At 35.4% G+C, this 23,353-nt stretch overlaps 2 protein-coding genes across 3 annotated transcripts in view; one reads left to right on the top strand and one right to left on the bottom strand.

The window, feature by feature from the left end:
* The window catches only part of unc-5 (netrin receptor unc-5), a 105,961-nt gene that overhangs the window by 43,821 nt on the left and 38,787 nt on the right, over positions 1 to 23,353 (top strand). For both annotated transcript variants that reach the window (XM_088035940.1, XM_088035942.1), the window contains exon 4: positions 19,037 to 19,315. In XM_088035940.1, the coding sequence (XP_087892066.1) occupies positions 19,037 to 19,315 (279 nt within the window). The remainder of the gene's footprint in view (positions 1 to 19,036; positions 19,316 to 23,353) is intronic.
* Positions 19,335 to 22,527, bottom strand: LOC148174427 (pickpocket protein 28-like). Its single transcript, XM_088035943.1, has 7 exons — positions 22,339 to 22,527; positions 22,050 to 22,289; positions 21,891 to 22,005; positions 21,694 to 21,845; positions 21,044 to 21,501; positions 20,936 to 20,995; positions 19,335 to 20,364 (listed from the first exon to the last, which is right to left on the bottom strand). Exons 1-7 carry the CDS (start codon positions 22,485 to 22,487, stop codon positions 20,003 to 20,005), a joined length of 1,536 nt encoding a protein of 511 aa, XP_087892069.1. The 5' UTR covers positions 22,488 to 22,527; the 3' UTR covers positions 19,335 to 20,002.

Below are 23,353 nucleotides of genomic sequence, written 5' to 3' on the forward strand. Positions count from 1 at the left end.
CTGCTTGTCAGGCAAATTGGGAGGAAGCGCTGAAATACTAAACCTTGAAATCTGCGGATTGAATTTAATTTTTGTGCATTTTATTCGGGGTAGCTGAGGATAGAATTTAAAATTTGAAAATTGGCGAAAAAAGTAGTTTTCCATATCTAATTCGATGAATATCTGGCTTATTTACGGTATCTCCGGAATTATGGCAAATATAAAAAATACCCTTTTCGAAATCTTTTTTTTCGCAAAATTTTTACCTTAGAAATTGATCCTAGATGGCGTAAATTTAAAATTTTTATTTTTTCAAGGTAGAAGCTGCCTTTCGGTCTCTAATTTAGACTCGGTCGCTAGATCGCTTATTTATAAAGCAATCTTAAAGTATTGGTGCTCATTTTACGCAGAATTTCACGCAGAATCCAAAATCGTGCGAATTTTTGAAATATGTCAATAAATAACCGAATTAGAAGCGTTCGAAGTAGCGGATAGTGAATTTGTAGTTCCGAAATGTACAAAGCCCTATCTTTGAATCCGGACCTGATGGCGCAAAACGGACTTTATGTTCAGAATCAGAAGGCCATTCCACTTCTCTATGTTAATTAGAATTTTGCACAAAAACTACGGAAAACTTTATTTTTGCTAATCAAAAACAGACGAACTTCATGTTTCGCTCGGCCATTTCTCACTAAAAATGACCGCTTCGTCACATAAAGAAAATTTGTATATTTCACGTGTTTGTGAGTAATTGCGAGCTTTGCAGTAGTGACAGTGTCGCGGTGCGACACAAAAGAACATGATTAATGGTGTTTTTGGCCAGCTTTTTACGACAAATTTGTTTATACTTTGGACTCGAAATATTCGGTAATGTCTATAAACTACGCGGGGGTCTCGAATTTAAAAAATGAGAACCACATGTGGCCCCGTTTTTACAGATGTACTACGCTAATTGCCTGTGTCAAAATAAATATGCGGATTATTTTAATGCTGAGTAAACATTCAATATAGTTGCAGGAAGTTGCAATGGCATTTGGAATTTGATTTAGATGGATTCGTTGGCGTGACTAGCTGGAAAGTTCAAGAACTGTGAAAGTGATTTAGCTTGTGTGTGGGAATCCTTCAGTCGTAAAATTCAATGATTTTAGAAATGAATAAGTTTACGTAATACAAGTAGTAAATTGGAGGCAAAATATCGAAAAAAGCTCGGAGAAGCGCTGACAGATTTCTCGTCCGTTTAATGGCATCATGAAGCCATTCTGCGGTTTTTTACGGCCTGGTAATGACCATCCAGCTACAAACAAATAAGTACGCGTCTCATTTTCATGATTGTCGCATTAATAAATTAGCATAATTTAAATTTCCGCTGCCATCTAACGAGTTAATTATCATAGAACAACACTGCGCTAAAAACTCGTCGAAAGGCTACATAAAAGCGCAGGTTTCGTTTTGTATCTTTGGTTTTAAGTGCAACGCCGTGTTTCCGCCATGCCTTGTCGACACAACAGGATACAAAAATACACCACCCACGGGCTTAAAAAAGCAAAAACAATACAGTAAGTAAACGTCTGGGCGCCGGGGGATTGCATTCGGCAGTTGACGAATCGAATTGTTACGCAGCTGAGGAATATCGAATAACTTTCCCCGTATTCATCAAAACTACTTTATCGTGTTTAGTTGGGGAATTTATGCGCATTTTATAACGAGACGCAGTCTGGCAGAATAAGTTTACGCGCGTTCCAGAGGGATGAAATAAATGGAAGAGTTTTTAAGTGTTGGGCAAATCGCAGGATTTGCGTCGATTTTCGACGAATTGTTATGATTTTGTTATCCTTATGAATAATTCACGGAAAGGGTGAGCCAATATTTACCTCCCAAAGCTCCAAACTACGTTCCAAATTGTTCTTTCATAAATTCGAATTTATACCCCGTAGGTTTACATTCCGGCTTTGTTTTTATGCGGGATTAATTCCACCCATATATTCAGACTTTGCCACAATACACTGACAGAATCGGTGGATGCGATCATTACTTTCAATATTCCTTAAATTCCGGGGTCGGTGTGTGGACCATAAATTAGGAGCAGGAATCTGCCGTGGAAATTTTATAATACGAACAAAGGTTTTTAACGTGGATAGTCATTATTCGTGGATCCTCTTCGTTTGCCGCACAAAGGGCGCTTTTTACGGATGTGCTTATGCATTTGTCACTTTTATTTCTCTTGGACACCGGAGCACCACCCCGGAGTTTGCATAAAACCGCCGAAATGAAAGAAAGTTTTTTCATTTTTCATCTTACCGGATAGGCCAGGCAAAATAAATATGAACCTCGGAATAATTTGCATTAAGTTGATTTTTTGTGTGGACCTTCATTTTCTTGTTGTAAACAAATTGTCAAAAGTTTCCATCTATAGGTGTGCTGCTAAAAAAGTTACGCGCTGGTAAAAGTCAAAGGAAATAAATGAAAATTAATTAAATTAAAATATTACGAGATCTTTTTTGTGGCAAATTTGATAAAGTACAATTTTCATAATAATTAATTTTGCGATTGGAATCACCAGTGCCAAGATACCTGCAAATATTTGTTTTCTTTGACATTTACTACCGCTTAACTTTTTTAGCAGCACACTTATAGGTGGGGACTTTTGACATTTTTCCTTATGGGAATAATTGCGAGGTTTTGAAATTTTTGTGTCAATTTTGCCCGGACGCCCATGTTTTGGTTTGGAATCAAAGTCATTACACCGGTCAGCCCGGCAACTTTTCACGATGGTTAATTACATCCCATTACCACCCTGTCATCTGAATGTATAGTCTGTCCTCAGTGTTACCGCTCTGCAATTACAGCCCCACCCTCGCGTTTCGCAGTACTTAAAAGTGGGTCGACGTGCTCTTTCGGCCACCTCAAAAATTAAATAAACCATTTTAAAATGATGTATGGTGGGCGTGTCTTGAAGCAATTTAAAAACGGGGACTTCAAGTACACATGTGACAATCTGTAATTAACTTTAGAATGTGGCTGACGGATAAATAAAATGACAAATGACTGGCGAGTTAAATTGAGTTTTCTATCGAGATAAGCCGTTTGGATTGCTCGTTTACTGTTAGAGCTAACCAGAAATTATAACGCCTATACCACCTATGCGTGTTGCATAAATCATAGAAAACAATACCTGACAAAAGTAAAAAGGGAATTGGTTCTCGCATTGTTTATTTTAATATTTATTACACCCCGGCAACTGTTAAGAAATTAATTTATTTTTGTTAATTTGAGAGTGGGAAGAGGTTGGGGCTACAATCCATCCCACGATATATTAAGTTGTTACGGCTGTCTTGAGTCGACTCCTAATTATAGATTGTTATAGTTTAATTAATGGTCATGGTGGAGGGCAATCCCTAAGAAGAGACCTGTTAGGTGGAAAAGAAACGCAGCGCTGGAGAGGATTATCGGTGATACTACAACTAAGCCACATAAATTCGATTCATTCAAATTTACCAAGCGCTATGAATATTAATAGTTGGGAAAGACAGTCACAATGGTGGACCACGAAAGGATTATTTTCGGCAAAGTCCGGTTCTATATAGAACTATACATGTCTATTTATGTTATAAAATGCCGTACAATATTAGAATGGCTCTGAGTCTGCCTCGAAAATTAATTTTAACGTTTTGTTTTAATGTTGCTTTCATACCTACTTGAATTTGTAAATGCGCAATATGTTTATTTACACGGCCGTGGATTTAAGAATGACAAATTCACAAATTGAGGTAGGTATGTAAAACAACTGCTGATGATATTCTAAATAATTATTGTTGATTCCCAGACTCCTCCAAGTGTACTTAAGTTAACACTGTAGCTTCATTATTAAATGCCCATAAATAAAGTCGTGCTTAGATAAAATCAGGAAGTTGCAAACGATCGTTATACTGCTGCATAAATGATATTGTGATGGGAAGGAAGTAATAAAAACTTTAGTAATAATACATGTAAAACTAGATCATATTTAAAATAAATATAGACTGTAAGACATGCGAGTACTGACTCACTCTTCATAATCGTTGGAAATTAGAGAGTACAGGGAAAAATAGATCGATATCTTCGCGTGTCTTACTTTTGAGGAAGATGTGGTATTGCAGGGGAGTACAAACCTTTTCCGGATTTTTTTTTTCTGGAGGTGTAACACCTTTTACAGTGCTCTGTGAGGTGCCATGATTTATTTCTTTCATAGAAGAACGAGGGAAAGCATGTAATGCCGTGTTTAAATGTTGACTCATCAACTCCCCAGCATGTTTAAATGAATGGTGGTTGTAAAGGCTTCGACTTGTTTCGAAAATTAATGTCCATCGATAAGTCAGAAATTTGAAAACACGTATTAAGATGTTAACGAATGTGTATAATGAAGGTTGGTGTTAACGACTCACATTTATACACTTAATTGAAAACGAGTCTTTAAAGATGACGTTATCGTAAAGTATCAGTTTTATCGTTTATGCCGAACAAGAATTGAATTTTTTTATTGTCATTCCAAAGATATTGAAATTTTATAGAAACATGAATATTCAACAGCTTTAAATTTAAAAAAATACGACGCTGTAAAGTTCACAACTTTTAATTATCGTTAATTCCAGAATAAATTACCAGAAAATTTATGGCTAGGAATAAATTCATTACTGAATCAACAATTACGCTCAAAAGAATAGATTTCAAGAATAATTTTCCCCGAAAAGAAAGACAGCGGGATATAACATACCCAGCCGCGATTAATAACAGAACCCGGCACTTTGCTGCAGACAATCCAACCAACATAAATATATCAAACATCACTAGCAATGACAAATAGTGCGGGGGTGGACACCCCTTCTTACTCCCACCCCAAAAACTTTGTGCCCGTCCACCCCAACAAAGTGGAAATGTTTACTGCAACAAAGACGTCCCCTCGTCTTCCTGCACTTTGTATAAGATTTGTTTTTTCTAAGATGACATTCTGATATGACTCAAGTTTTCTTATCACTGAAGAGTTATTGATTTGGAGGGTAAATTTGAATTGCCTGGGATATTTAAAGGGTGTTGGGTTTCAATGAGGCGGCGAAATACGCAGATCTCTTGTTTGGTTTCTAAACAGACAATTCACACGTAAATGGAGTGTGACATTCTATTTCTGAGACAGCCCTCTTCAATTAAAAGGAATGTCAGTTTGTCCAAATTTTTACTCTGGCAGGGGCTATTAACACATGACCGCCCAGTGTCCTATATACAGAGTGCGGCAACCCCCAAAATCGTCCTTAATTTTGAGGACAAAATTTTAGGAGCTGACGCAAAAATTTGTTTTTTATTACGGTTTGTTAGACATCGCGACGCCTAAGCAGTGTAATTTTTAGCAATTTTTTGGTTTTTGTGGAAATACTCGCGAAATATTTTTTTTTTTTTAATATAACTGTGATGCAAATATTTGAGTTTTTATTTTAAATCTAATGCAAATTATGACGGCGCAGAGGCAAACTGTTGCATGAAGGTAAATTTTGATTAACTAGGGCATGTTGCACTTTTTTAACACCCGAAATCTTTAATTAACATCGATAAAGCGTCAATTTTACTAAGTAAGACTTTTGTTACAATCTAAAGCGAACCAAAGGATAAATGTCATTTGTGTCATAACTTTAAAACTAACAAAAATATGAATTTTAATGAAAAAAATGGTAAAAATTTTTGGTTTGTTCTAAAATGAAAATTTCTAAAATCTTGATTTCTTGTTCTAAAATTTTGTTCTTTGGTACAATTAATGAACACTTTAGAAATAGTGACCTGCATAAATTTTATTGTCATAATTTCAAGACTTTCAAAAATAAGAATTTTAATGAAAAAAAGGTAAACATTTTTGGTTCGTCTTAAAATTAAAATTTCTAAAATCTCTATTTCGTGTTCTAAAATTTTGTACTTTGGCACAGGTAATAAACACTTTAGAAATGGTAGATTGTCTACATTTAATTGTAATATCGTTAAAACTAACAAAGCTACGAATTTTAATGAAAAAAATTAAAAAGTTTTGGTTCGTTCTAAAATAAAAATTCCTAAAATCTTTATTTCTTGTTTTAAAATTTTGTATTTTGGCACAGTTAGCGAACATTTCAAAAAAACTAACCTCTTCAAAATTCATAATTAGAACATAAGAACTAACGAAGTTAGGAAATTTAATGAAAAAAAGTTAAAAATCTTTGTTTCTTCTAAAATAAAAATATTTTTAACACAGTTATATATTGAAAAAGAATTAAATTAGCGGTTGATTTCACAAACCTCTCAAAAAGCTAAAAATTACATTTTTAAGACGTCGCGACGCCAATACGAAATAAACAAAATTTTGCGTCAACTTCTAGAGCTTTGTCAACTATTATGGGCCCGATTTCAAGTCTGTGGCGCAAAATTGCTTTGACGCAGTTGCATCAGTTTGATTGGGGTTGCTAAGGCGCAAGTCTCATTACAATGCCGCAAGTCAACATAAAATCGGGCTCTATGAGAGTAAACAAATTTTATCTTTAAAATTAAAGACGATTTTGGGGATGGAAACGAGTGTTACCGGATGCTTAGAAAAAATAGAAGACAAATTTTTTTTTTCAAGATTTTTTATAGGATCAATCATGTATCTAAACTAAACATCATAATGTAAAATTTATGAAAAAAGATTTTTTTTCTGGTAGCGGGCGTTAAATAACAGTGATTCTAACTAAACAAATTTTATACGTTTTCACCTATTATTGTAATTGCGGCCACAGTCGGTGTTCAATTAGCATTCTTTCTTCCCATTTGTTGGCTAAAACACGTTAAATCTGGAATAATTCGGCCGTTTTGTCATAACAAAGTATCAAAACGTGTCCCGGATTATTCCGGTAATTAACATTCGAACTGTCGCTCGTCATTAAAAAGCGATTAAATCCGCAATGAAATCTACATTTGAATGTGGTCGACCTTTTGACATCTTGCAAATCTCCCAACCAAGTACCAAATCTGCAATTCTGAATTTCATATTCCGTATCACGTTTCCTTTGTCCTCTCGAGTTCGCACACTCCGACTTATCCCTCTCTAACCACACATGATAAATTTGCGTTTTTCTTCACTATCACGTCTTAGCGTCATGTCCTACATTTACTTGATAGTTTGCGTGGTGGTATAAAACCGCCCCACAAAATAGATTCGGTTTTTTAGATGATGAAGGATGTAAGCTGACACTCTATCAAGACGAAATTTCAATATTTACACAAAAACGACACCCCTGTGGATTGGGGATGATGCGGTGTCGTACTTTTATTACGGTAGCCATAAGTGAACCCGCTCCAGGTTGTTTATTGCTGCTGCAGAAGTAGTAATTTTGATAAATAAGACATGACTAAGAAACTAAACTCGCATTTTTATCAATGAAGAGTAAACGAGGCATCCCGAGATGCAAGAGCGCAATTTAACCGGAAATCTGCCTTTACTTATCGGGGAAGCCATCATTCAGTAATCTGAAAAGTAATTTCGGGTCCATATTTCATTCCTATTATGAGTGAATCAATCGGCTTACAGCTGAATAAAAGCAAAAGCGAATAAATTCGAGGCTCTGTACGGTTCAGAAACTCTTTAGAGTACCATCCATCTCTCCAGATTTTAATTTTGGAAAAATGTTTCTGCACAGCGGGACTCCCAATGTATCATTTTATAAAAACGCGAAACAATCCACCAGGTTGGGGAACCATGACTTGTCGATTGAGATGTAAAATTAATGGGGGACGAGGGATAGATATTCCACTTTTCAATCAATTCTTTCGCTGAGGCATTAATCTTCTCCATCGCTTGATTAGGGAGATGCCAGATTATGCGTCTTGTGTAATGCATGGGTATGGCTTGATCGCATTAGGTCGGTATCAAGGTGTAAACGGACAATGATGTATTTGAGTTACCGCCCTATATATCTACGACCACGCACCCACCATAATGATACAACCTTCGGCGACCCACGACAACATATAACCAAATAAATTATTACGTTCACCACTTCAGCTGTACACAAACTATCAGCTACTAATAACGTCAACGAGAATTATGGCCGATTTTAGAAAAAGTGCATGGAAACTGGAACTGACTTCAGTGAAAGCTTAGTCACCAGCGATGACGACCACACACACAAGTGGGTGCGAATTGCGCTGACCATAAACATTACGATTACACGCGTAAAAATTATCAACAATCGGTCGCGACGAACAGAAACGTCTTTGTAAAGCGATACTAATGGCGTGTTTTGAAACACACTCAGGAAGTGTTGTAGGATTATGTATTAGTAGGCCCTAAATCAGACGGGATTTATGAATCACACTGTATTACACAAATTCGAATAAAAAATGAATCTCTGTTTCAAATTTAGATTTGTTTAAACTATGAAAATGTTAAATAGGTAATTCTTTCTCAATGTCGATCAGTTACAGACAATTATGTCGGATTGTATAATAATTTAAGTTTTACGGTAGCGTTTCGCGTCCATAAAGTGGCTTTTTATGGATGGCGTCCGTAATGAGTTTGAATTTGGACATAACTGTACTTTAAACTTCATTCAATAAGACGAAAGTTTACAAACAAAGCTTTTTCCGAAAGTCTTTTTTCTAACCTAAAATCTCCATTTATTATTCTAAAATGTTGTACTTTAGCACAGTTAATGAACACTTTAGAAAAATAATAAACTCTCCAAATTTTATTGTAATATCTTAACAACTAACTAATACGAATTTTATTAAAAAATAGTTCAAATTGTTGGTTCCTCCTAAAATGAAATTTTCTAAAATCTCTATTTTTTCTTCTAAAATTTTATACTTTGGCATAGTTATTGAACACTTTAGTAATAGTAACTTCCCCAAATTTCATAGTGATAACTTAAAAACTAACAAAGACGCGAATTTTAATAAAAATTAAATGAAAATGTTTGGTTCGTCCTAAAATGAAAATATCTAATGTCTCTATTTTTTGTTTAAAAATTTTGTACTTTGCCACCTTAAAAATAGTAGCCAAATTTCGTTGTCTTAACTTAAAAACCAACAAAGATACAAATTTTAATGAAGAAAATATTTAATTCGTCTCAAAATTAAATTCTCTAAAATCTCTATTTCTTGTTGGAAATTTTTGTGCTTTGACACAGTGAAAGATCACTTTAGAAATAGTGTCATGCATACATTTTATTGTTATAACATAAAAACTGACAAACATCCGAATTTTAATAATAAACACCAAAGTATTTTGGTTCGTCTTATTATGCAATTAAATATTCATGATTTTGAGTGAAACAGGATACAAGCCGAGGCGTAGCCTTATTTTTTTCAAAATTTAAAAAAAACTTAGATAGGCTGTAGAAAGTAGTAAGTTATCGTTTCCGAAGATATTTTAGAAGTTTAAAACCTTAAATGCCACTACTACCTATTTGAACATCCTATGAAAGACACTTTTTAGCAATATCTCTCCTTTCACATGCCTTTGAAGCCCTTTATATCGTCGTGTACATGTACCCGCACAAAAAAAAGTAAATTCACGACAACGTGCTTGCATTCAAACTTCCAAAGGATGCACTATAGGTGGACATTTACAAATTAACTTGTCAGCATTTCCGCCCATCCCCTTGCAATTTGAGCTGCGAAAGCACCGATTGTATCCATCTACTTAGCATAAAAACAAAGATGCCTTCATCCACTATGCACCAAGTGTTTTGTTGTCAAAAATGGCAAAGTACCATTAACAAAGCCATTATGCTTCCTATTACAGCTCCAAGCCTCTTGTAAGCAAACTCCTCCACAATGCATTATTAAAATAAAAAACATAGAAACTTGTACAGCTTTATCGCTATTACCAGATTAACTTTAGCTGTAGGGTGCTTGCTTTGTTCCAGGAACTCTATGTGTTGATTGTATCAGAAAAACGTGGAAAATGTTAAATCGCTATGAATTATCTCACGCTGTTTTAATTTTTACTGCACCTCTTTTTAGGTTGTTTTACTACATTTACTTTACGTGACAAAACAAATTAACAGAATTTAAACACCCAATTGTATCTAAAAATACAATTCTGTTAGAACGCTTCATGCTATTGATCTTTGAAGACGATTGGACTGTCCTGTCCAGGATAACGATGTACTAAGACGCCGGATTACGGGATCGTTAAGAGATTCGGAAAATCGTCGGCTAAATGCCAGAGGATCAACTCGGACATGTTCATTGGACTGCACTAACACCCACAAGGGATTTCACTTACTGTTACAGCTCTGATGTGGATCGCACTCTGCTAATAGATACAACGCACATGGAGCAAGCTATAAAATAAATAGGGGTACATTAAGGGATGCCCGGAAAGGGCATCGGCCTCCTGCACCTTCCATATCACGTCCGATAAACTATCTGGCATCAATCCTACATATCAGTGTTATTAAATTGCTCATTTACATATAATAGATACGAGATCCTGTAATTAGTAGTTCGTGATTATCTTTGCGGATAGTTAAACCTCCAATGTGGAAGAAGTTGATTTCAATAGACGATTTATCACGATTGACAATAGGCGATGTTCGGAATTTTTCTTTCGAGGTTTGAATGGTAATTACGCCGTGGAAATTTTTAAATACTTAGGAATGCAGATCAGGTCGCTAATTTCTTAGTTTTGTATGTAAAGTTGAGAGTTAGTTACTTATAAATCCAGGCAAAATAGACACAAAAATTTTAAAAGCTCCGAAGAATTCCCATAAGGCTGATTTTTTGTGAGGACGTTCATTTTATTGTTCTAAACAAAATGTTAAAAGTTCCCATCTATAATAACTAATATTTGCAAATATCTTGTCACTGGTGATTCCAGTGGCAAAAATACTTATTATGAAAATTCTACCTTATTAAATTTGCCACGAAAAAGATTACGTAATATTTTTCGTAGGAGTTACCATTTTTGAGATATTTAAGTATTTTTCAAAATTTTCAAAAATTTAATTTTTTTTGTGCACCACAGTCGAAACATAGAACTTAGTACCTTTTTTTTAGATTGAGGAAGCATAGTGAACTTAATCCACGAAAATTCCCAGCAACTTATGAAATTAATCTTCTGCAATTTTTTTTTCATGGTACTTATTTTCTTCAAGAACTTCTTCTAGTTTTTGAGAGCCCTCAAAGGAACAGAATGGATTTTATGTTTTTATCTTTGTTGAAATCGTACAATTTAGACTCATTTACCTAAGATTCAGGTAGGATGAACCTCGGCAACATACTGTTGAAAAATAAAACTTAACTTTTTGACCCAAAATTAAAACTATAACTCTTACCACCATTAAAACAATTAGTTTTCACTGGTTAATTTGAAATAAATGAAGACACAGTTTTAATTGCCTTCTAAACTTCATTTTAGTCTTCAGCAACAATCAGCAATAAAAAAATTGGTCATTGCCAATATTTAAAACTACTAATGCACAACATTTTAACCCTTTTGGGTCCGCCCTAAAAATAAAAATTTCTAAAATCTGCCTTTGTTGCTCCAGAATTTTGAAATTTGGCACAGTTATTAAACGGGGCAAAAATCGCAACTTCTCTAAATTTAATTGTTGTGGCTTTAACACAACTAAAGATACAAATTTTTATTTTGAATTTTAGAACTTTTAAGCCTGTCCCAAAAATAAAAATTTCAAAAATCTGCGTTTGTTGCTCCAAAATTTTGAAATTAGGCACAGTTAATGGATGAGTCAAGAATAGCAACTTTCCTAAATTTTATCGCTGTGGCTTTAACACAACCAAAGATACTAATTTTTATTTAGAATTTTGGAACTTTTAAGTCCGTCTCAAAAATAAAAATTTCTAAAATTTGAGTCTGTTATCTCAGAGTTTTCCATTTTGGTACAATCAATAAATGACTCAAGAGTAGCAACTTCCTTAAATTTCATTGCGGTGGCTTTAACACAACCAAAGATACAAATTTTTATTTAGAATTTTGAAACTTTGAGTATGATAACCATTGAATAAATTTTGTTTAGCTGTCGTCATACTTCTTAGAGTTCTCTTAAAGTACCAAAGGGCTTTTCAAAATGTAGGATTACCATTTAGAACTTATGGCGAGTGCGGACTATTAGTAGTTTTACCTAGTTTATGATTCTTTTTTATCGGAGGCAATGATCCACAAAATTCGTTATATTTTGAGGGCATCAAAAGTGGCAATTAACCTTTCTGCGTCCCGCCATGTCAAAGCAATGAAGCAGTTAACCCACAAAATCCCTTCTCTTCCTTGAAAAACTCGATATGTTTCCTAGTTATGATAGGCCGAAGGCGTTGAAAATTTAATTCCGGATGGGCTTAGTTTTTCGGAGCTTCTGGTTGGCAGACAGCGGATAATTATCCTGAAAGTAAACCTGCTCGTAAAACGTTAGTAAACCGAAATTTAAAACAGCAGTTCCCCTTTCTCCGTGATTCACTTACCGAAGCCCCACCTGAAACACTTGCAGCGAAATTATAATGCATTCACTTAGTCACACAATACTGAGTCAACATGAGTCGAGGAGTTGTGGGTGCTATGCAATTATGTAACGCTTTATTAGTGTTTTATCTTAATGAAAGCTGCTCTGCCGGAAAGTGACGGTTTTTGGGGAAATTCGACCCGAATGGAGGGTGCAAGTGTGCTAAGATAAGGTTGCTGTTTAGTTAGTGACGCGAATTCGGTGCATTCGTGAAGTTAGCTTTGTTCCCAAATAAAAAACGAATTTTGACCGGTCGTGTAATCCAATATTGATAACTCGATAACTCGGCCACGGCTCGAAAGCTCAGCTGAATGATATTGTAGGTCGTTAGATTACATGTCTGAGAAGCCGGATTAGGGTTGCGGGGTTGGTAACCCTGAGAAACTCCTCCTTGCTTTCGGCCTTGCTATAATTGGATGACGGATGTCTTTTTCTTAAGACTATATCGAGTGTCATTTATCGGGAACTTAATATCTTATTAACCTCATGAAGAGATTGGGATTTTCATGATGGAAAACCACCAAGAACTCGAAGTCCTCGACGTTCCCTTATCCAAGCAAGTGCGTTTTTGTGTGCACACGCTCTTTATAATTTATAGGTTATTTGAGAGAGCTTGTTTGGATCCCCCCGGGCTTCATCAGTGCTTAAGTTTTATAATGGTTTCTTGAATGATGCATAGCGATGCGTCCGCCAATCCAGGCCAGGCTATGGAACTCGCTATTTTCAGAATTATTAAAATTTCAACGTGAATTCAACGGCTTCATTTCATTTAATTAATACGGTGCATCTTGGCGGCTTCTGCTTTTAAACCACTTTCTCCAGACTGCATGCTGCTCCCTCTGCAGATTAACGGTTTAATTCTTGTCGCTTGGTCTGTTTTGTCATGCAAACGGATTTTAATATTTCATTAACTAAATTCTTCCGGAACTTTGTCCTCTTAATTCACATGAATTATTCAACGGTCGTTATAAAATGGGTAAATTGCAGTTTTATAAATCCTGTCCACTATTCGTTAATGGTCCCTCTATTATAGAGAGCGAAGAATATCATCCATGCTCTAGGTATCGTCTAATTACAAAGTATTCATTGCGGTTTAGCACAAAAAAGGAAATACCGCTCGATGATATTGAACTGTTATCTATCAGAACCGTTTAGCCCGAATCCTGCTAACACACTGCCAATTAGGAGTAAAAGATTCTTATTTACTAGTTTTGCCCACTTTCGCGTTACTTCAGAATCTCGCAGTTTTCATTTTTTGCCTCTTGCAATATTTAAGACCAGTCTAGATGGAAGTTCTTTAATATTGCATAAGGGAAAGACTTGCAGTAATATCAAAGCATAAATCCTCAGCTCGCTGTTATATGTAAATTTAAACAAGTGCTCTGAATTATTTAGCTTAACCCACATATACACTTGCATAAGGACGAGCTCCGATCCGGCCAGGATGAAGCGGGACTTCGGGATTATCCTAGTGGAAATATATGTATGGGTGTTTGTTTTCTAACCACATTCTGCTGCGCTGTCTGTAAGCAATGGGGCTATTTTTGCTTTGTTTCGATTCCATCTGGGATTAGGTTGTCGCGAAGTTATTTGACTAACCTACTAATTGTTGTTGGGCCTATTTTTTTAATTATTTTTTTCTACTTCCGTTACTAACAAAATTGACAGTTGGTTGGAAATTGATTTGTGGTCTCGGTGGTTTCGAATTTGGGGTCGTAGAAAAAGTATAGTGAGGAACACGTTTATAAACTACTTTACTCTACTTAGTTAATAAATGAATCAAGAGTAGCAACGTTCCTAAATGTCATCTCTATGACTCTAACACAACTAAAGATACAAATTTTTATTTTGAATATTAAAACTTTTAGGTCCGTTCTAAAAATAAAAATTTCTAAAATCTCCGTTTGTTGCTCCAAGATTTTGAAATTAGGCACAGTTAATGGATAGGTCAAGAGTAGCAACCTCCCTAAATTTCATCGCTGTGGCTCTGACACAACCAAAGGTTGACAACCAAAGAAAATTTTTATTGAGAATTTTGGAACTTTAAGTCCGTTTCAAATATAAAAAGTTCTAAAATTTGAGTTTGTTGTCTCAGAATTTTGAAATTTGGTACAGTTAATAAATGAGTCAAGAGTAGCAACTTCCTTAAATTTCATTGCTGTGGCTTTAACACAACCAAAGATACAAATTTTTATTTTGAATTTTTAAGTCCGTCCCAAAAATAAAAATTTTTGAAATCTGAGTTTGTGGTCTCAGAATTTTAATTTGGTACAGTTAATAAATGAGTTAAAAGTAGTAACCACCGAAATTTCATCGAAGTAGTATTAACACAACCAAAGATACAAATTTTTATTTTGAATTTTGATACTTTTAAGTCCTGATGCATAATGGCCTTCGTATAATAGTATACCATAACGTAAATTTCAGAAAATGTCAACTTGTGCCGATTTATAGAGAACTGTGTTGATCGCTGAACCATTACAACAGAAAGTTAAAACTGTTTTAATGCATTTCAAACGTTTCGCGGAATAGATGAATAAAATTTTAATGTACAAAAGTAGTCATTAAAACAGCTTCATTGTGACTCTGAAAACACTTCCATTGTAATTTTTTTTTATTCTATTGGCTTGGCAGCTTCTAATTTTCTCTTTTTCGAACAGTTTTGTCCTAAGACTACCTCCTTAGATAATTAGCGGTGGGTTCTTTATTACACTCGCGGTGTGAATTGATTGCTATTTCGGTTTGAGCGGAACCATCTGGCAACTTCATCGCGTCTATTTCCATACGGTGTGAAATTTATGTAAAATTGCTTTGAGGGGCGCATATTTGCCGAAGATAATTTAGATAGAACTAAACTCGTTTAATTCAGCTTCAAAAATTCAATGTAGTTTATGAGATTACCGTCCATCGGTGCGTGGTGTAAACCCACTCTTTGTTTCCTCGTTATTTAAAAAATGTGGAAGTTTGCTCGTAAACGAATTCCTTCTGAAAAAGCGTTTAACATCTTCCCGGAAATTGTTTAAAACAATGAAGTCACGGCATGTGGTACGCGAGTTTCTCATTGTGCTCGGTCTGCCTGCTTACCTTTCACATCAAAGATGTCGTCTTTGTAATGCAGTCAATAGCTGTGTTAAAACAGACCTCGAAGTTATGAGGCCTTCAGAGAGACACAGTGAAATATTACTTGTCATGATTTCATTCAGTAGCAGCTACCTGTGTGGAACATGACAATAATGTCGAAATAAATATGTTGGCTATCCTCCGGAGTCTGGAGCGTAAATATAGGCCTTTATGCAGATTAAGTTGATTGTTCCGGGCTTTTTCAAAGGATTAATCAGTGCTGATGGACGACCAGCACTTTCCAAGGAACACGTTCGACAAACTGCAGATTGATGTTGATGAAAAACGAGAAAAATAGATTTGGAAAAACAGTTATTTCTAAATACGCCGTTTGAATTCTGGCGTGAACTCCCTTCTTTAATAGCGACCCGGTTTGCACTCTAATTTGCCTTTTTATATTCCTTTGCCTGAAAAGGATTCTTTTTCCACGGCAAACAAGCAACGCGCACAGTTTGTGTGTTTTCAATTCTCCGCTATCAAAAGCCAACCAATTTGCAAATGGTAACTTACACATTTATCATACGTGGAAGAAAGCCGAAGGCAATTCGCAGTTGACACCGGAGAACTTTTACCCAAAAATAAATTTCAAGGGATTCAGCATCGGAGGCATTCGTCGTAAAGACGTGTTGAATGCTTTGCCACGGATCTCTTGTTCCATTGTACACTTTTGTTTACTCCCCCATTTTTATTTATACGCGCACATGTCTGGCTATAAAATAAATTATCCGTCTTAGCCTATTCTCAGAATGCCGCTTTGACACTAATTAACGCCGTCATTGTTTAAACAAAGCTTGATGAATTGGCGAGGAAGAATACACGAACTCCAACAGGAAACATTCTTTGGAGCTGCACCTGCATTTCGAAGAATTGGAAATTGGTGAATCGAATAGTCCAAGTTAGTGTCCCGGTTTTTACATTGTGGCTTTATCAATTTTAAAACTGTCACTTCCGGTTCGGTATTTTCCACCCCTTTATCCGCGTCTCGATTAACCCATTTCTGCCAGCGTTTGGAGACAGGCCAAACTGAGCCAAGCTGATATGTCAATTTAAAAAATTTTGTTCGTAATAAAGCCCCCTAAGTGCGTTCTTATGTCGATCGATCGCCGCTGCGGTGTGTCCTAGACCAAACTCCATCCTCGGCTTACAATTTAGATTATATTTAACTAATCGCGCCCATCGCCAAATAGTCCAGGAATATTAGAAAAATTACCGTTAAAAAAACAAATTATTATTAAAGTTTTTAAACTGAAAAATAAGCAGAAAAAATTACCGAAGGCATCAGGAATTAAATAAAAAAAAAGTTCTCTCACCTAACGTTGGAGTTTTATTCCTTAAAATTGGGGTAAACACCCCCAAAAATTGTTTTCCTCATTTATCTTCTAAACTATTTATTTTAGAGCAAATATAATTGTCTTATCCATTTTTTGCGTACAACGAATGTTACTCGCCCAAATGCGGCGCGAAGATTAGGGTGAGTAGGAGCAGCGTCCTGTATGCAGTGTTCATTCTCTAATCAACAAATTTTAGAAAAAAATTACTTGAAATTACTGAAAACATCTGAAGTTGAATGACCTCATGATTGTGACTTTATAATCCATTTTGTTCTATCACACAGGACTCAAATTTATGAAAAAATGCGAGTACACTACGTTTACCTACATTTTATTTTCCCAATTTTATTTTTTGAATCTTTGTTATAAATACATCATTAAAGAGTTAATCAAATAATCTTAAATTAATTAAATAAATTTTACAAGTTCTTGCTAAGATATTTATGAAATTTAAAAACAAACTTAAGCTAATATGGTTGCAACACCCGTTTTCCTAGGATTTTTATTCAACTTTGCACTACAAAAATATTGCCTAGAAGTGCAAAATTATAAATCGTACTTTTCAAAAATCGAAAAAATGTCAAACAATTTAATTTCCCCAAGATTTACCGAAACATCGTTCGCAAAAGTTTACACGCATATTTAGATTTTTGGAATAACCAATCGAACAATAGTTATTTGTTTCACTAGGCTAGAAAATGGTAATTTGGAAATGCAAGGAAAGTAATTTCCGAACATTTTGAAAACATTTTCTAGCCGTGTCAAACACGAAATTTTGTGCGCCGACAATTATTAATAGTTAATATCCATTCACAAAACATAAAAATCAAGTTACCTTTGATTTCTGTAAAATCAGAGTGTACTTTTCAATCATCATTTCATGCGACTGTACTTTGAAGTTTGTTGTCAATGTCAGTTCAGTTTGTTTAATTTTAGTTTACCTTAGAGAACTTCTTAGTGTCTTGTTGAAACTTCCCAATGCAGAAATTATCTATTTCTTACGGTTTCTTGCAGAGTGAGTCAAAATTAAAGATTTTATTTTAAAATTTTGGCATTATAATTGTCAAATTTCCATTTGGTTACCAATCTCACCAACTGTTCCATTTAGGGTTATTTTTTATCGCCAACCATAGTAACTTTTATGTTTTGTGAATGGATATTATTTATTTTGACTTTTGGTTTGAATTTGGAACGTCATTCCCTCATTTAGGGGAATTTCATCAGCTGGAAAATAGATTGGTAGCACCCCATTCAAATCAAACGATTGCAGATTAATTTAAATTCAAATGTGTTTCAGCAAATTTTTGTTGTGTCTACTTAATTAGTTTACCTTTATTATTTTAGAAGGTCATTGGCCTCCAAAACGGCACACAAATTGACACAATTGACATTATGCAGCGATGCCAACTTGCAAAATAAAACCAACTAATCGAAATGTCACGTTTGACATTCAAAAGGTGATTTTCTTGCCGCAAATGAGTTTCACAAATCTCATGAAAAGTGACGGAGGCGCACAAAGTGAATTTTGTAAATAGAATGTGCTTTCATGATTTCTTGACATTTTCCATTGAAATTAATAAAGTTAAAACAAAGAAAATTAAACTTTTTACTAGCACTTTTTTCAAATTTAACATTTAATTTTCTCAAAAACTGTACGATAGATTGATTTATAATTTTAGAACTTTGCTATTAGACCTTTGAAGAGTATTTCTGTAAATAATTTAATTAAAAAATTAGCATAACGGTTGTTCGGGCCTCAAAATTTATTAGTTATTTACGGTTCAACTGAGTTATTTTAGATATTACCTACAAGAGGGATAGTTAACATGCGAGGCTTGTGGAGCATATTTCTTGAACATACTGTAGAAATAATTTTTTCGATCCATCGATTTAGGAATTAGTAATTTCTTAATGTAGCTTTAATAATTTTCTTTGTATGACAATTAAATATTGATTAATGACAATTCCAAAAGCCAAACTCTTTATTTTGTTTAATTCCTGATGACTTAAGGATTTTTTCTAAAGTTTCAAAACTTTAATAATTTGTTAGGATTTAAAACCTAATTTCCCTGAACTAAAAGGGAGCAATCGTCTAAAGTCATGTTTGGTTTCCAGACATGAAGAAACTGTTTGAAGAGAGCCCTGTGTCAACCCGCGTGGAACTCGGGCACCAGATGGAGCTGCGCTGTGTGCCCCCAGTAGGGGTGCCTCCTCCGAGGGTCTACTGGCTCCAAGGAGGCCAACCTTTGCAACCGGACACCTCCATAATCGTGTCGACAGAAGGACACTTGCTCATTGGACAAGCACGGGCTCAAGACACTAATAACTACACGTGTGTGGCGGAGAACATCGCCGCAAAGAGGATGGCAGCACCTGCAGAAATCGTCGTGTATGGTGAGTTTGTGGTTTAACCCAGATTTGCTTCAGTGAACTTTTTCGATTAGTTGAACTTGGAGCAACCGAAAGTTTTTATGTTCGGATTTAATGAAGCGATTAAATCACACAGTTTACGCACTTGTTATCAATGTCTTAAAGTGGATCTCGCAACTGGAATTTACGAGGGCCGTTGCTGGAGATTATTTTATGATTAATTATTTAGGTATAGCCGTGGTTTTATGACCCGTGTACTCTTTAAGGACTCAATTTAAGTGATTGCTTCCTCTGAACGAGTTACGACACTGCTACTCCGGATACCCGTAATCCTTCTTTCGTTAGTTTTCATATCGCCGAAGAAAAACTTGGGCAATTAATACTGAGCCTGAACAAAGGTATGACAAATGGTGTTATGTCAGCAGACTTCACTCTGATTCCTTTCTAATCTTCCACATTATCGGAATAATAAAACGACTTGCTACTAAGCCACGATAGCTTTCTAACCCCTGTTTATTTTTAAACTGATTTTATTCAAGCATAAAAACCAAGAGGTCCTCGACCAGATGTTTCAAAAGATAGAGGACCCGTTTTCAAATCTGACATAAACTAACATCCACTCGATTTTTTTCAAGTGCCACCTGTTGAGGTGATCCGATCAACCAAATAAAAAACTCGAGGACTTTTATTGTTTTAAGACAATTATTTTTTCTACCAAATTTCTTGGGTGCTTCTCCACAAGTACCAAATCCATTTTATGGTGAAAAAGTAAATAATTTCCGCAAGCGACACCACGGAGAATCCGGTGAATAAACCAAGGAGTCCTCCGAAGCTGGCCCAGAAGTCCACGCTGCTAAAGAGTTCGTTTCGTTCCATCGGCATGAAGGTGGAGTCTTTGAATGTTATGTACACGGCGGTGTAGGAGCTTTCCTGTTTCGCGGAAATTGAAGGTTTCTTCGGACTACTTTCTGCATTGTACAGTATGGAGATGCACGATGGCAAACAGTTGCAGATTGTTTGGGTGCTTTTACTGCCAAAGAGCTTGATTTTCATTTCTAAATTCAAGGCAGCTTCTGAAAAAATACTTTTTTTAGGCGACTTCAACTGAAAATGAAATTTTAAGGCCTCAAAAGCGTCCTAAAAGTAAGTCTTTTCTGGCCGCAAACATTTTTGGTCGATCTATGGTGGCGCCATCTATCCATAGTTTCGCATATTACATCAAAATACCGACATTACCCCCAATTATATCATTTTTTGCGTAAAATCAAATCGACAAACTGCTGTAAAGCGCAGACAGACGTGTTGAATTATTGAAAATGAACATGTCTAGCAGTGCTGCTGCGACAACATCAAAAAGCACATCAAACACCATTTATACAAATTGTGAAGCTATATATGCCAAAACTGCAAAAGTAATTAAAGAAAATATGAACTTTTCTGAAGGATTCATAAATATTTCCAATTATTCAGTTGTTATAAATGATTAAATCAATAAATCATAAGTAAAAATTAATTAACTTGTAAATTTAATGATGTTGGCTATCGCCTCGGCTATTAAAAAAAGGCTCGGCCAAAAAGAAACACTTTTTGGCCTTGGTACACAAATAACTATTTCATCCTTTTGTTGTGTGAAAGGAATTTTACCTTCCATGGAGAGTACGCAGGTTTCGTCATTCAATCCACAAAGTCGTGTTGATTTCTCGCCTAAAATTAGTGTTAAAAACAGACGCACCGGTAGATTTAATGTCTTACGTGGTAGATAAAACGGCACACAACCACATCGAGTTTCGGTAAGATTGGCTATGCACTCAACTTTACAATTTTCTTCGGTGTAGATCCTAAAATATTTCAAATCTCGTTCTTTGGAGAAAAAGCAACCTCGCTTATCCGGATAATAATCATATAAGCACGTGGAAGTTGTTGTAATGTCCGGTTTAATCCAAATCTTATAATTTTCGTTCGTTGACAATAACAAGTATCTGTTCGTCAAAATCGGTAAAGACGCAGGATGGTGAAAAATAACTTGATATCCTTTGTAGTGTTGGCATAAATTGACCACATCAGAATCGGAGTTACGAAGCCCAAAGACCATTGTGTCAGTCACGCTGGTGATTCTTTCAGGGATCGTGGAATTTAAGGTGTTGACAAAATTGTTGTCGTAATCCCAGTTTGTGATTTTTCTGTGATTCACATTTTCTTCGTGTAAATAACTGAAAGATCGAATTTTAGTCCGATTTTTTAAACCTGCAGAGAATTTTCATGGCGGTAAATTTAAAATACGACGCTGTGATTGGTCGGTTGCTTGTGGCGCCATCTATCTAACAAAATAGACATGTATGTACTACAGGTATCTAACTTGTCTCTTTCAAATTCTCTGCAGGAAAAACGACGTGTTTGCTTACGTAATATTTTGAAAAAGATCAGTTTTATCCAACATATTAAAAGAGAAGCAAAGTCCTGACCGAGTGAGAATGGGCGAGAAATGTTTGTGGCAATCAGAAGCGCCTTTATGTATTCGACAGAAGTGAAGAACCTCGTCCACGGACGGGGCATTCTACAAAAATTAAAACTATTTTTTTTAATTAGATGGTATAATCACCCTCATGACAAAGCTGATGGACTCCTGATCGACCTCATGTTTATACTCTGGTGGTACAATATATGGAAAATCTTTGTTGACACAAAACATGCTCATATCCATAAAACGTTGCATTCTAGAACTCGCTTTTACACATTTATATTGATCATTTCCACTTACTCTTCAGTCGTTAAATTGTTTTTAGAAACCCTCTCATGGAATTCTGTGTAGTTATACTTTGTTGCTTTGATTTGAGTGGCTGGACAAATGGTAACTGCAGGAAACGGGATGTCCCAAACATGCAGAGGAGATTGACGGAAACTCACAAACACGGGATTTTCTTCTCGTTTTTTTAGTGTGATGAGAGTCAGACTAATACAGGTGTAAATGCAGAGACTAAGAATTGTTATCCACCAAACCCTGCACAGTACCAACTTTTTTATATAAAGGTAGTTGAGTTGATTCTTACCTTTCAAAGATGGGACGTGCACCCAGATACTTAAATCCGTGAATGCTGGTGTTTCTGGCGAATTCTTTGAAGCAGTTGGAGGTGATTTCCATGAACCGTCGCCTCCTTGTGGGTCTAAGTGAACTGAAGTCTTCTTTTTTAAATGGCATTTTTATTTCATGCGCTAGGGCTAGTTCGTATTTAGGATGGTTCATGATTTATTGGGAAGTGACGACTGACTGATTTGATTATTCTCAGGTTGATACATTACCTAATTTGATGCAATGCTATGAGTCCCACTTGTGAGATTTAAGTGATCATTATCGTGTAATGTCAACAAGTAAATCGATATTCATTGTTCTGATTAACTATATTGTTGTGAAATGTTACTATTGAAAGGTTTGTAATTAAGCTCAGCATAAGCTTGTTTAATTTGTATTGTTGACAAAGCATTATTTGTGTCTGTTCCGGGCATAAAAATGCAATCACTGAAGAATAATTTGATAATATCATGAATCAGTGATGAGTATATGTTTGTTTTAACACGACACCCAATGCTCATTAAGACACTCAAATTTCAAAATTTTAGAGCAACAGGGACGAATTTTACAAATTTTCGTCCATTGAACGGGCCAAAAATTTCCAATATTGTGGATTCGCACCTGTAATTTCCGTAATTTTGATGCTAGAGCGATGAAATTTGAGGAATGTCCTACTTCTGGGTTGCTATTTTATTGTACCAAATTTAAAAATTTTAGAGTCACAGGGACGAATTTTACAAATTTTCGTCCATAGAACGGGCCAAAAATTTCCAATATTGTGGATTCGCACCTGTAGCTTCCGTAATTTGGATGCTAGAGCGATGAAATTTGAGGAATGTGCTACTTTTGAGTTGATGTACCAAATGCCAAAATTTTAGAGCCACGGGGACGAATTTTAAAAATTTTTGTTTAGAGAACGAATCAAATGTTTCCAATATTGTGTATTCGCATCTGTAATTTTGGTAATTTTTGTGCTAGAGCGATAAAATTTGAAG

Source organism: Gnatocerus cornutus, chromosome 5 (genome assembly GCF_029298725.1).
Source record: "Gnatocerus cornutus isolate USDA-ARS CGAHR chromosome 5, icGnaCorn1.1, whole genome shotgun sequence".
NCBI lineage: Eukaryota > Metazoa > Arthropoda > Insecta > Coleoptera > Tenebrionidae > Gnatocerus > Gnatocerus cornutus.